Source organism: Camelina sativa, chromosome 5 (genome assembly GCF_000633955.1).
Source record: "Camelina sativa cultivar DH55 chromosome 5, Cs, whole genome shotgun sequence".
Classification (NCBI taxonomy): domain Eukaryota; kingdom Viridiplantae; phylum Streptophyta; class Magnoliopsida; order Brassicales; family Brassicaceae; genus Camelina; species Camelina sativa.
This window is the reverse complement of record NC_025689.1, coordinates 14,797,166-14,809,582: the sequence shown is the minus strand read 5'-3', so window position 1 is coordinate 14,809,582 and position 12,417 is coordinate 14,797,166. Positions and strand designations below refer to the sequence as shown.

The 12,417-nt window shown below is 32.2% G+C and overlaps 2 protein-coding genes across 2 annotated transcripts; one reads left to right on the top strand and one right to left on the bottom strand.

Annotated features, from left to right (window-relative positions):
- On the top strand, positions 2,726–4,375 carry LOC104789266. The gene has a single exon (XM_010514994.1). It carries the CDS (start codon positions 2,726–2,728, stop codon positions 4,373–4,375), a length of 1,650 nt encoding a protein of 549 aa, XP_010513296.1.
- LOC104786919 (indole-3-acetic acid-induced protein ARG7-like) lies at positions 9,240–9,864 on the bottom strand. Its single transcript, XM_010512395.2, has one exon. It carries the CDS (start codon positions 9,758–9,760, stop codon positions 9,386–9,388), a length of 375 nt encoding a protein of 124 aa, XP_010510697.1. The 5' UTR covers positions 9,761–9,864; the 3' UTR covers positions 9,240–9,385.

Here is a 12,417-nt window from a genome sequence, read left to right as displayed (position 1 = left end):
CATCCGAAAGTCTAATTTTATTTTACTAAAATTGTCTCAATTATTAATTTTTTAAAATAAACCATGAAATTTACAACATCCGAAAGTCTAATTTTATTTCACTAAAATTGTCTCAATTATTAATTTTTTAAAATTTAAACAATTAAAATTATATTTATAAATTAGTAATTATTAATTTACACTATAAAATAATAATTATTAATTAATAGATAAATTAATATCACTATATATTAATAAAATGTCTTGATCCCACCATTATTAATTTATAGAAGTTTTACTGTACTTTAATATTATATATTAAAGGAAAATTCAAGTAACCCCAAACAAAAGAACCCAAAAAAAATTGAAATGATCAGTATATTTTTAAAACCACTAAAATAACAATTGCTAAGTAAACAAATAAAATAACTAATAATATTCAAATTACTAAAATTCAAAAACAATGTAAGTTAAATCCGTGCGTACCACGAGATGACTTCTAGTATTTTATATAGTAGAATTTTTTTTAACAAAAATCACTACAGTTTTATAGCATACCTTAAATGTATTAAAAGATGCATCAGACTAGAACCAATGATTTTCTTGAGACAAGGATCATGCACGAACAATACATTTGCTCAACAAGATATGTTATGTTGGGCCATGCGCGTAAGTAAATTTCACATAACGATTTATTGACCCATTACAAAGATTTGTTGAAAACTTGAAAAAAGTCATGGATTGTGGAAATAACAAATCGTTTTGTCGATGAAAAACTAATTGATTAATGATTTTAATGATTTCTAACTCAATAGAGTCAATAAATGTAAGAAACAGATCGAAACAACTGTCTTTGCTAAACTCAATATTGAAGTAGGTATTAAAAAATGGTATAAAGAGAGCATAAAGGAACCTAAGAAGAACATATGAAGAAAAGAAAGATGACAAGTTCTTTCACATCGTAGTTTCTTACACCTTCCTCGTCATTTTCATTTTCATTCATAATTTCTCTTGCGTTCTAGACCGATGATGACATTTTTTCATTTACATCATCTTTACATTTGTCTAACAATCAAAATGGTGGCTTCAGGTGATGATGTCTTCGAGCATGCTCAAAAACATTTCCCAGAGAATGGCAATTTCCGTGGTGAGCCACTCCAATAAAAATTATAGGAATGAATATGAATAATTTCCAACAAATATCTTTAAGGCATTAGTTAATAAAATATATATCTTACCCACTAAATGAAACTCGGCTGGGAGCTCCAAACGTGAGAATTTATTTTTTGCGATGTTCATTTGCGAAAGAAAGTCCAAAGTCAACCTGATCAGTCCATGGAACGGAGTTTGTTCTACTAGCTAGTAAGATACTGGTAAACTTAACTCCATTCCATGGACTTATCCGGTTCACTCAATGGAATTGGAGACCATTGTGTGAGGAAGATGAGTTTTTGGGGATGATTTTAGAAACTATAGAAGTGATTGTCGACTCGAGCATTAATTAGGTTTAACAAATGTAAGAAAGAGGTGGTTGAGAGGGATTCTTGTTTCGCAATGTTTGTAGTTACTGATAAGCAAAGTGGCAGAGAATTGTGTGGTTTGGATAGGAGGAGCTCTTTGGTGTACGAAAATATGTTGGCTATGGTCACTAAATCACGATGTAAGAACGAAATATATTCAGTATACTAAATTGGGATAAAATACATTTAAAAGATAGGAGTTGGTTTTGAGTATTAATATTAAATCGATCTATAGTACTAATAATATAATTACGTCTAGCTTTCTATTCTTCTTTGGTCACTACTGCGGTAAATAAATACAAATTGGGATAAAATACATTCAAAAGATAGGAGTTGGTTTTGAGTATTATTAAATCGGTCTATAGTACTAATAATATAATTTCAATCAAAGCGTTAGGAGCCCTGAAATATATTGATCTGGATATTTCAGTTTTCTCTAAAGAAAGAGCATCATGATTCTTGTTAACTCAAATTGCAGTGGCCGGTTTAAATGGATTTTTATTGAGCGGGATCGAGGTGGTAGAATCTGAAGCATGAACGGTGAAGACCTTGAGAGTAAGAGAAGGTTTCAGCAAGTGAGGGTTTGCTCTTATTTGTAATGTAAAAGGGATTAGTTAGAAAGAAGAAGTTAGCGGAAAATGGGCCTTCGAGAAGATCATGCAAGCATGTCGGGTAAACTGAGAAGCTAGATGACTTAAATTCTCTGAGTATATATATGTTAGTTAGGAACCCAAAAGAAGAGAATGAGAAATGAGGAATGGCTTAGTGGCTCATGATTCATTTGGCTAAAGGAGCCTTTGGGTTTATGCTAATTAAGAAAGAAAAAGAAGCTTCACAAAAGGGTAGAATTCAAAATATATGGGGTAGAAAATGGAAGTGAAAATCTTGTATACGTAAATTGTTCATTTTTGTTGGTTCCTTTTATGTTATGTTTTGCATTCTTCTTTCTTGTGAATAACCAATTTATCCTCTTATGTTGAATCGATTGAGACACCTTTTGCGGGACTACACTTGAAATACATAATGAACGTTAATGAGTTGGATTATATGTATGCATGAGAATGCTCAGAATAATAATAATAAATAATAAATAAAAACAAGTATATGCAAATGTTTGTTTGCTTTCATAGTCTCTTTGTGGATTGTAGATTTTATAGATTTGGATGCTTACTGGTTATGCTTAGGGCTACTACTTCCCATTATCCCCAATTCTGTTTGTTATGGTCATGAATGTTTTGTCTCTAATGTTGAATAAAGCAGCAGAAGAAGGATCGTTCAATTATCATCCTAGTTGTGAGGCTCTTAAACTTACTCATCTTTGCTTTGCTGATGATTTATTGATCTTCCTCGAGGGTTCTGAGCTTTCTTTAAGGGGAGTTATGTCAGTTCTTGCAGATTTTGCAGAAATTTCTGGGCTAACAATGAATATGGAGAAGACATCCATGTTTTGTTCTGGTCTGAATGAGAGTTGTGTGTTGAGGCTACAAAGCCTATTCAATCTAAACCTGGTCTCGCTTCCAGTTAGATACTTAGGTCTCCCTTTATGCTCCAAGAAGTTTTCAGTGACAGATTGTGATCCTTTGTTGTCTCAAATAAGAAAGAAACTCAATTGTTGGACTCACAAGTTTCTGAGCTTGGCGGGAAGGTTAACACTTATATCTACAGTTATTTCGGGCATTGTAGGTTTTTGGACTAGTGCTTTCTTCCTTCCTAAGCAGGTTATTCGGAGGATCAATGGCCTTTGTAGCTCTTTTCTTTGGCATGGAAAGGTAGATATACCCTCAGGGGCTAAAGTGTCATGGTATGACATATGTTTTCCAAAATTGGAGGGTGGACTTGGATTAAGGCACATTGGTACTTGGAATGAGACTTGTGCCTTAAAACTCTTTTGGTTGCTGTTTTTCAGAGCTGGTTCTTTATGGGTAGCATGGATAAGAAGTAAGTATCTTTCTACATTTCCTTTGTGGGCGCTCAATGAAAACAATGCTGCTTACTCTTGGAATTTTAGAAAATTACTTAAGTTACGTCCCAAAGCTCTTAAGTTTCTCAGCATCAATATTGGAGACGGTGATTCTACCTTCTTCTGGTGGGATCCTTGGACTCCCTTTGGTCCTCTTTACCAATTTCTTGGTTCAGATGGCCCTTCTCACATAGGGATCCCTCTGTTTTCAACTGTCGCTGAGTTGAGAAATGCAGATGGGTGGTCTCTCCCTAATGCCAGATCTGAGAGACAAGTTCTTCTCTACTCTTTCATCTCTACCATTACCATGTCATCATCAAATGATACTCCGGTTTGGGCAATTGATGGTATTCCTTACAAGTTTTTCTCTTCAAAAGCTGTGTGGAATGCTGTTAGGATTTCAAATACAAGAAAATTTTGGGCTCCGCTTGTGTGGCACAAAGCAGTCATTCCAAAACATGCTATTACGTCTTGGCTGTTTATACTTAATCGTAACCCTACTCTTGATCGTTTGTCTGCTTGGGGATATGATGTTGAGTTAGATTGTCTTCTTTGTGGGCTAGCCTGCGAATCTAGAGACCATATGTTCTTTCAGTGTGCTTTTTCTGCAGAGGTCTGGAGTTTGATAATGCAAAGGCTTCAAATCTCTTCTCCTCCATTTCTCTGGGATCAGATCCTCCTTTGGCTGCCATCGATATTAGTATCAAAGCAAAAAAAACTTGCTCTCCTTCAAGGCTGGCAAGCTGCGATTTATGAATTGTGGCGTGAGCGAAATCGACGTTTCCATGACGGTCTCTCCCTCTTCCCAGTTCAAGTAGCAAGGCACATTTTTTCCTCCATGGAAAATAAGTGTAATGCAATGATTCAGCTTGGATTAAAGCGTGGGACATCAATTCTTCAATGCTGGGTTACATAAGGCTGTTTGAAAGTTTTAAGTTTAGGCTTGTTTCTCCTTTCTTATTCAGGCTTCCTTTGCTTGGATCCTTCTTCCCTTAGTACTTAGTAGCTAGTAGTTTTCTTTCTTCTCTCTGTTTGTAATGGTTACATTTTGTTCGTTGTACTCTTTGCCTTCTATTTAAGAAAACCTTTTAACAAAAAAACGTTGTTCGACAAAATGGTTGGGCCAATCCTTCTTGAGCTTTTTGTACTTTGCCAATGAGAATTAAATGATTAGGATAATTAGTACCAAATGGATTGGGTTTATAGTGCTTGTTAATTGTCTAATTGAAAATGGAAATTTGACTCAGAAATAAGCTTAGAGTAATTGATAAATTTTTAATTTTAGATTATATGTTTTAACAAAGTTATCCTTAAACCCGATTCTATCAGGTAGAAGAACCGTGCCGTCCGAACTAGTGGAACGAAGTGAAGCCACAATCCATAAACTTATGTAATTCAACTTCTGATCGGGTTTCACAAAAGTAACAGTAATTAACTAACCACACACAAATGTTTCCAGCTTCAGTAAAATGTTAAACTTCAACATAACAATTTTTTTCTATTTTTTTTCTAGCATCTTATGACCACTTTCTTCAAAATGAATGGTTTGTACGATCTAGACGGTTCAGCTCGATGTTTACCCGACATGCTTTTCCTAGTGGGCCGCACGTACCAATTTGCATGCATAATAATTTTATTGTTCAATATTTATTGGCTGTTGTCATTGTTGAGGATCAGTAGGGCACGACCAAAAAGGCATCAATTTAAATCATGGTTCGTCTTTGATTTCCTTACTCTAGTTTTCTCGGTTCTTTGATTTCCTTACTCTAGTTTTCTTTGGAATTTGAGATCTATGTTAGACTGTGTGGCTAACAAAGAAAATTGTTTTATAGCTTTGATTGTTTTTTTGTCGTCATGATATAAATTTGATATATGACTGTTCTGCACAACAACAAATATAAGGTATAGTCCCATCGGATGGTTTATTTTTTCTTTTACAGTTTTAAGTAATTAACGAGACATTAGGATTATAGAAGATATCAAAATCATAAGAGTTATGTCCATTATACTAAATATTCATCAAAGACGAAAAACAGGCACAAGATTTTGCTAGATCCACCAGAATTGATATGATTTGTTCACATAATGATATGAACTTGCATTCTTGTCTAAATATCTATTTTTTTTTATGTTTATATTTTTGTATGGAACACTTAAGTACAGATACGTACTCCATCCTAACTCATATGGTTGATCTCACTTCGCTCTAAGCCTCTAACTTGTACGTACTTTTGTTTCAACTTTGACTTTAGCTCTGCCAATATCAAAGTTCATAAATACCTCTGGCTACGAACCTTCACACGTATGCATCTATTTACTTATTTAAGCAACCCTTTAAACAAATAACCTTACTCCAGGTAAAATATTACACAAAATACCACTATATTTTAATACAAAATATAATAACAGAATCTTAATATTAATTTGTTGTAACCTGAAAATGATTATCCAAAAAATAGTAATTATTAATTTATTAGATTACAAGAAATCATTAATAAAATAATTTTGAAATTATTTAATAAAATAATAATAAAATTATTTCGAAATTATGTAATAAAATAATTAAATAGATTCTATTTATTGTTTCAGAAATCTTAAGAAACAATAACAAACTCTTTAGAAAATTATAAAATCTATATACTTATTTACGCAACCCTTTAAACAAATAACCCTACTCCATGTAAAATATTACACAAAATGCCACTGTATTTTAATACAAAATATAATAACAGAATCTTAATATTAATTTGTTGTAACCTGAAAATGATTATCCAAAAAATAGTAATTATTAATTTATTAGATTACAAGAAATCATTAATAAAATAATTTCGAAATTATTTAATAAAATAATAATAAAATTATTTCGAAATTATGTAATAAAATAATTAAATAGATTCTATTTATTGTTTCAGAAATCTTAGGAAACAATAACAAACTCTTTAGAAAATTATAAAACTTAAATTTATTTATAAAACTAAGATTAAATATTTACATATCTAAATCATTTAATAATAACAAATATATATTAAAATTAGGATACAACATTGTTTATATTTTTAAAATATATCTATATACTTATTTAAGCTATGTTGTTAAAAATTTAACCAGTTCTAATGTGACATATTACAAAAATACTATTATATTTTAATTATTCTAATAACTAACAAAAGAAAAGTCTAGATTTGTTTACAAAATTATTAACTCTATTTATTGTTTCATAAATCTTAGGAAATAATAACAAACTATTTAATTGGCTAAAACTTAATTGTTTATACACAATATTCACTATATAAACAATACTAAGTGTATAATATTGATAATATACATAACCTAATTGTAATTTTCACCTATAAAATTAATATACAACATGTTATACCAATAACTTCAATTTGTAAATTTGGTATATTAAGATCTCTAAACACGATCACATCAATTTGTAATACCAAATCACGGGTCAATACATGTTTTGTTGGATTTTTTTGGCTTTACCGAATGTATAATTAACGAATTTGATATTGCACCAAACCAAAATAGTAGTACCAACTACGGGTCGAAATCAGAGTATGACCTTAAGTAAATTAAATATATGATTTTATAATATGTATAGAATTAATAAATTTTCTACTATTATTTTGTAACAAACAAATCCAAATTTACATAAATATTTCCTCACGCTGGTAACATTATTCTACAAAATATTAACGTGTATTTATGAGTCGGTAATAAAACGGGTAATAAGACGGGTAACGAGACGCTCAAAAATTAAATTAATATCCGATACTCGATCATTATTCATGGATAATATAATTATTATACCCTTCACTCGACCCTAAAGCTACGGTGCCTTTTTTGGGACTGATACAAACCGAAAAACGGATCCAATACGGGTATCAGTAGTAGTTTACAGGCCTACCTATTAGTTGTTTAATCTGAATCAAAATTCACCATATAGTACTATATTATATAACATGTAAATGAATGATACAACATAAACATAATATTAACAAATAACAAAATAAAAAAAAATTATCCGCGCTACCAGCGCGGGTTATTATCTAGTATGTATTAAAAGTATAATCAACAATTCAATATGATGTTGGTTTGGGAATTAGTTCACTCAAGATTAACCGCATATAAAATCTGTTTAGTTAACCAGTATGTACATGAAAATACGAACATAAGTTTCGATAAAACACTTTTTTCTTAACTCCACTAATTACCCTAAATTGCAAGCAATTTCCACTTGATATTATAACTTATAAGAGGAGAAAATGCGTTACGAATAAATTTTTTTTTTTTTTAAGTTGGAGAGACTTCCAAAACTCTGAAAAATAATCAAAGGACGTTTCAAATTGTGGGAATTTGTCGGTTTGTGAGTTTTGTCAGCAATTTGATATGACAAATCCGTCAGACGGACGTGTTTTAGAGAAACTACATTGCCAAAACCAGTCCAAACTATAAATCACTTTCACAAATTAATGCCAACAGCCAACGTATGATCTTTTCTATAACAGTGTGAGTTGTACAAAAAGTGACTCGACATACCATTAACACATATTTCCATTTTCATATATAAAGCCACATTAATTAACAAGCAATCATCAAACTGTATACTGGCTTTCTAGTCTAAAGTGTCTCAAGTCTAAACCCCCCAAAATCTTAAGATATAAATTAATATCTTAAGATTTTATAAACTATGAAATATGTTCTATCAAAAAGATAATCAAAACTGTTTCACACTATGAACTTCTCTTACGTAAAGGCAACCGTCGTAAGTCGTAACCATAATTGAGTTTTTTCTCTTTCCCCTCTCTTCATTTAACTTTGGTAAAACATTATAAGGATTATGAGTTCATTTGATGATTAAACTTAAAACAGAAAGAAATCGAATCCTATTAATTAGTTTATATAAACCCCAATGTTTTAAGGAAAGATGTTAGAAACAATAAAGGCGATAACACTTTATACAATGCCCATATTAAGACGAAACACCTTCGCGTAGGTCATGTGTGTGTATACCTATATGGGAGATATGGAGGGGGCACTGATAGAGAAAACGCAAGTACGGATTGGTGTACATTGTCCTACCGTTTCTTTTGGTTTGGTGTGCATTATTGTCCCACTTTTACATACATTTATGTATATATCTATATATATAGTAAAGAACATAATAAAATATCTACAGGACTTAATATCTATGTATGACGTCTCATATCTCTCCACATCAGTTTTTACTCTTGTCCTCATGCTTTACCGATGTGAAGTTACTAAATTCCGACCAAAGCTATAACAAATATAGGTCCCCCACTTTCACTTTTCCTAATCATATGTGAGAATATTAAGTGAATATTTGAGGTAACAAGTTGTAAAGTGGACTAAAAAGGTCCATTAAGACATCGAGGTGTTTTTGTGTCAAGGCTTCGTGTATTCTTACATCATCTTGCATCAGAACAAAACAATCCTAGGGTTTCCATAAAAAACGCAGCTGGTCCGTTGTGACAAAAAAAAGACACATCGGTCCATAAATATTTTAGATGATAATTATTTTAACCACCGATTCAAGTGTATTACTATAAAGAGTCGTAAATCAAATATAACAACGCTGAAACATCTTTTTTATAACATCAACACTGAAACAACACATTTTTTATGGATTTTTTTTTCGTAATAAAAAGTAGTTCAAATTAAACTCAGTAGACCATTTTATTCATTTTTATGGACTAAAACTAAAAAATTTGCCGAAATGTTTGCCTTTAAGTGCTCGTGTTGCAAGTTTGAAGTGTGTGAATATATTTTTCATTAGATGCCCATATCATAGCTGAAATCTTAAGTGAAATATCTATTATAAATCAGAAGATTCCCTCTAGTGAATAATACGGTTTTATTTTGTAATATCAAGTAAATCAGTAATAACTACGGCATAATTTTAACTCCATTGCTCGGTCAATATAATCTGGAGGTGGCTTGGTTGGCAAGGTACCATCAGGGCTCCGTGGTGGTCGAACCCGTATTCCTCCTCTGCTCGTTCTAGAAGCTTACGGAACATAGGATGTTCCAGAAACATCAATGGGACAACGAATCTCTGTGTAGGCTCATGATACCCATCGACGGCTATCACCGCGAAATGACCTTCCTTCACATCTTTTGGGACAGAATCACGACCGTATTCTACAGAACACGGTTTCTTTGCCGAGGAAAAGCCTTTGATTTGCACCAATCTCTCTACAACATTCTTGAGCTTCACAATTCCTCCCTTTTTCTTCTTTGACGGCTCAATTGTAATCATTCTTTGCTTGGCCATGCTAATAGATTAGGTTTCCTTTATTTCCTTTTTTTATCTCGTGATTTCGGGTTAACTTGGCAAATGTATGTTTGAATATAGAAATTGTAAGGAGGAGTACGTATATATAAGGAAGAATAGTACAAAGAGGATAAGAAAGAAGAGGAAGAAATAAGAAGGTTAAGTGAGTAAGGGAGACCGAAGCATGTGGCTTAGTTGGTTGTTTGCCTTCTTTTGAATGTTCCACGAAAGCGGTTTCCACTGTAAGTTATAATTTTCTATTTTTTTTTTTTCTGTTTACCGTCTGTAAAATTAATACAGAGAAAGCTCAACCATAACGACCTAGCTAGAAAACCCACTATGGGAAATTCTTGGGTGAATCCTTTTGTTCACTTCCTTTTTCCAACCAGTCAGTTTTTTTATATTTTTTTAAAAAAAACTAAAGTTATAGTATTAATAAATTTTGATTTACAAGGTTATATGCCGGTTTAGGATTATAAATAGAGTTTATATTTACAATTAAATGATATGATATGTCAATTTAAATTTTTTAAAAAGAATTATGGTTTAGGTTTGGGTTTATAAATTAAAGGTGGGGTTAGGGTTTAGATTTTATAATTAAACAAAATTAAAATGATTGTTTAGTTTTGGGTTTATAAATTAAAGAGGATTAGAGTTTAGATTTTATAATTAAACAAAAGTATACGTCGGTTTTGGTTGAAAATTAGAACTAGAGTTTAGATTTTATAATTAAAATAGATATGTCGGTTTGAGTTGACAAATAAGAATTAAATTTTAGATTTTATAACTAAACAAAGTTGTATATTGGTTTGAGTTTATAAAGAATAATTAAGGTTTAGATATTATAATTAAATGAGATTATGGGGGGTGTATTGAACTTGATATTTTAGGAGATTGTGGAGTATTCTGAAATCTCCTGTTATTTAATTGATGATTTTAAAAAATCATCTGAAATTCTATGTTATTGAATGTGAAATTTATAAAAATCATTTAAAATCATTTACAATCTCTTGTTATTCAATCAGTAATTTATAAACTTACATCAAATATACTGTTATTCAAAATACCACAATTAGTTTAAAAAAATCTTCTGAATGGAATTCTAGGAGACTTTTCTAACATTTTTAGTTCAAAAATATGACTTACAAATCCCACCTTTAAAGTTGAAACTTTGGAAGATTTTTATAAAAACAGCTCGAAGCAATTACAATTTTTTTAAAAAAATACCTCCTACATGGCTCCATCTCTGCAATTTGTCTTCTCCTACTCTCTCTCTCTCTTTTTCACTTTCTCTCTCTCTCTTTCTCTCAAGTACATACATCAAGACAAAAATCCCAAATTTGTCTTCGAGCCCATCATTGAATAACTGCAATTCAAGATGTTCTCTCGGCCACCTTCCGAGCGGAACCGTCGACGGTGACGGTCACAACCTTGAATTTAAAACACAACATGTACGGGTTACACATTTACCCCACCAAATCGGCCTGGACTTTAGAACACTGTTAGAAAAACATAAAGAAATCAAGCGACGGAACAGAGTGCCTTTAACCCATTTCCATTTCATTCTCATATATACAATGAAAAAACAGAGGAGAGCCTAGAGACCACAAGACCATATCCTACAAAATTTTTCACAGACCTTTGTTTTTGTTCTGTTTCTTTATTAATCCTATAAATCTGTAAATTTATAATCCTTCTTCCTTGGGTTCCCACCTAAATATCTTTCCTTATGTGTGTACTACATCAATCAACAACCTCCAACTGCAACTACCCTGAGCTTCAGAATCACCATCGTCTTATTCTTCATTATCTCTTATAACGTCAATAACTGTAGCATTGCAGAAAAAACATCTCTGACAATTGAGAAGATGTCTAGTTATGCAGCCATAACATGATCGGTGTGGACACGGAGCAATCATGGCGTTAACCTCGCCCGCGTAGCAGATACAGCAAGTGTTGTCTTCTATATCCGTGGTGTCTTTGTTGAATGACTCTTCTTTTCTTTCATGTTCTTGCGACGGAGCCCTATCTATGAGATGGCTCAAGAAATTATCAAGTTGTCCAAGTTTTTTTACATAGGCATCATCCCCGCTTACACAACCGTCCTGAAAATGTTTTTAAAAAGTTGTGTCAGTAAGAGAAGCAAGCGAGCAAAACCTAGATTCAAGAGCTTACGTACCCAATAATATTCCAAGAGATATTGAAACCCGTAATAGACTGTATCGGGGCACTCTATGCTTGCGAAAAGACCAATTACATCATGTTGTTGCTTCTGTTTTGAGTATTCACTAGCCTCCAAGAGATTCAAGATTATACCAACCAAAAGAGCTAATAAGATCCCTCGGCTAATTTTCTCTGAAGGTTGTCCTTGCCGTCTAAGTGACCTGACCGAGCCAAAAACCAGTTGAAAACATATCAAATTAAAATGAGTTGTTTAATATGTTTTAACTAATTTACAAATCAAGGAACTCGTCATCTACTGCTGAGGTCATGTGATTCAAGATGAAGAGAATTAACTAAGTGAGCCTACGAAGATTCGTGTCAGTCCCAGCAAGAAATGCCTGCGGTATTGCATGAGTGCAGAACTCCTTTCAATCACTATGGAGTAACTAATAAAAGTAGACTGCAACTACAAACTCCTTTCAATCACTAATCGA

What these genes read in the sequence shown, in the direction of transcription:
- LOC104789266 (XM_010514994.1), top strand. Translation starts at nt 2,726, where the DNA reads ATGAATGTTTTGTCTCTAATGTTGAATAAAGCAGCAGAAGAAGGATCG.
- LOC104786919 (XM_010512395.2), bottom strand. Translation starts at nt 9,760, where the DNA reads ATGGCCAAGCAAAGAATGATTACAATTGAGCCGTCAAAGAAGAAAAAG.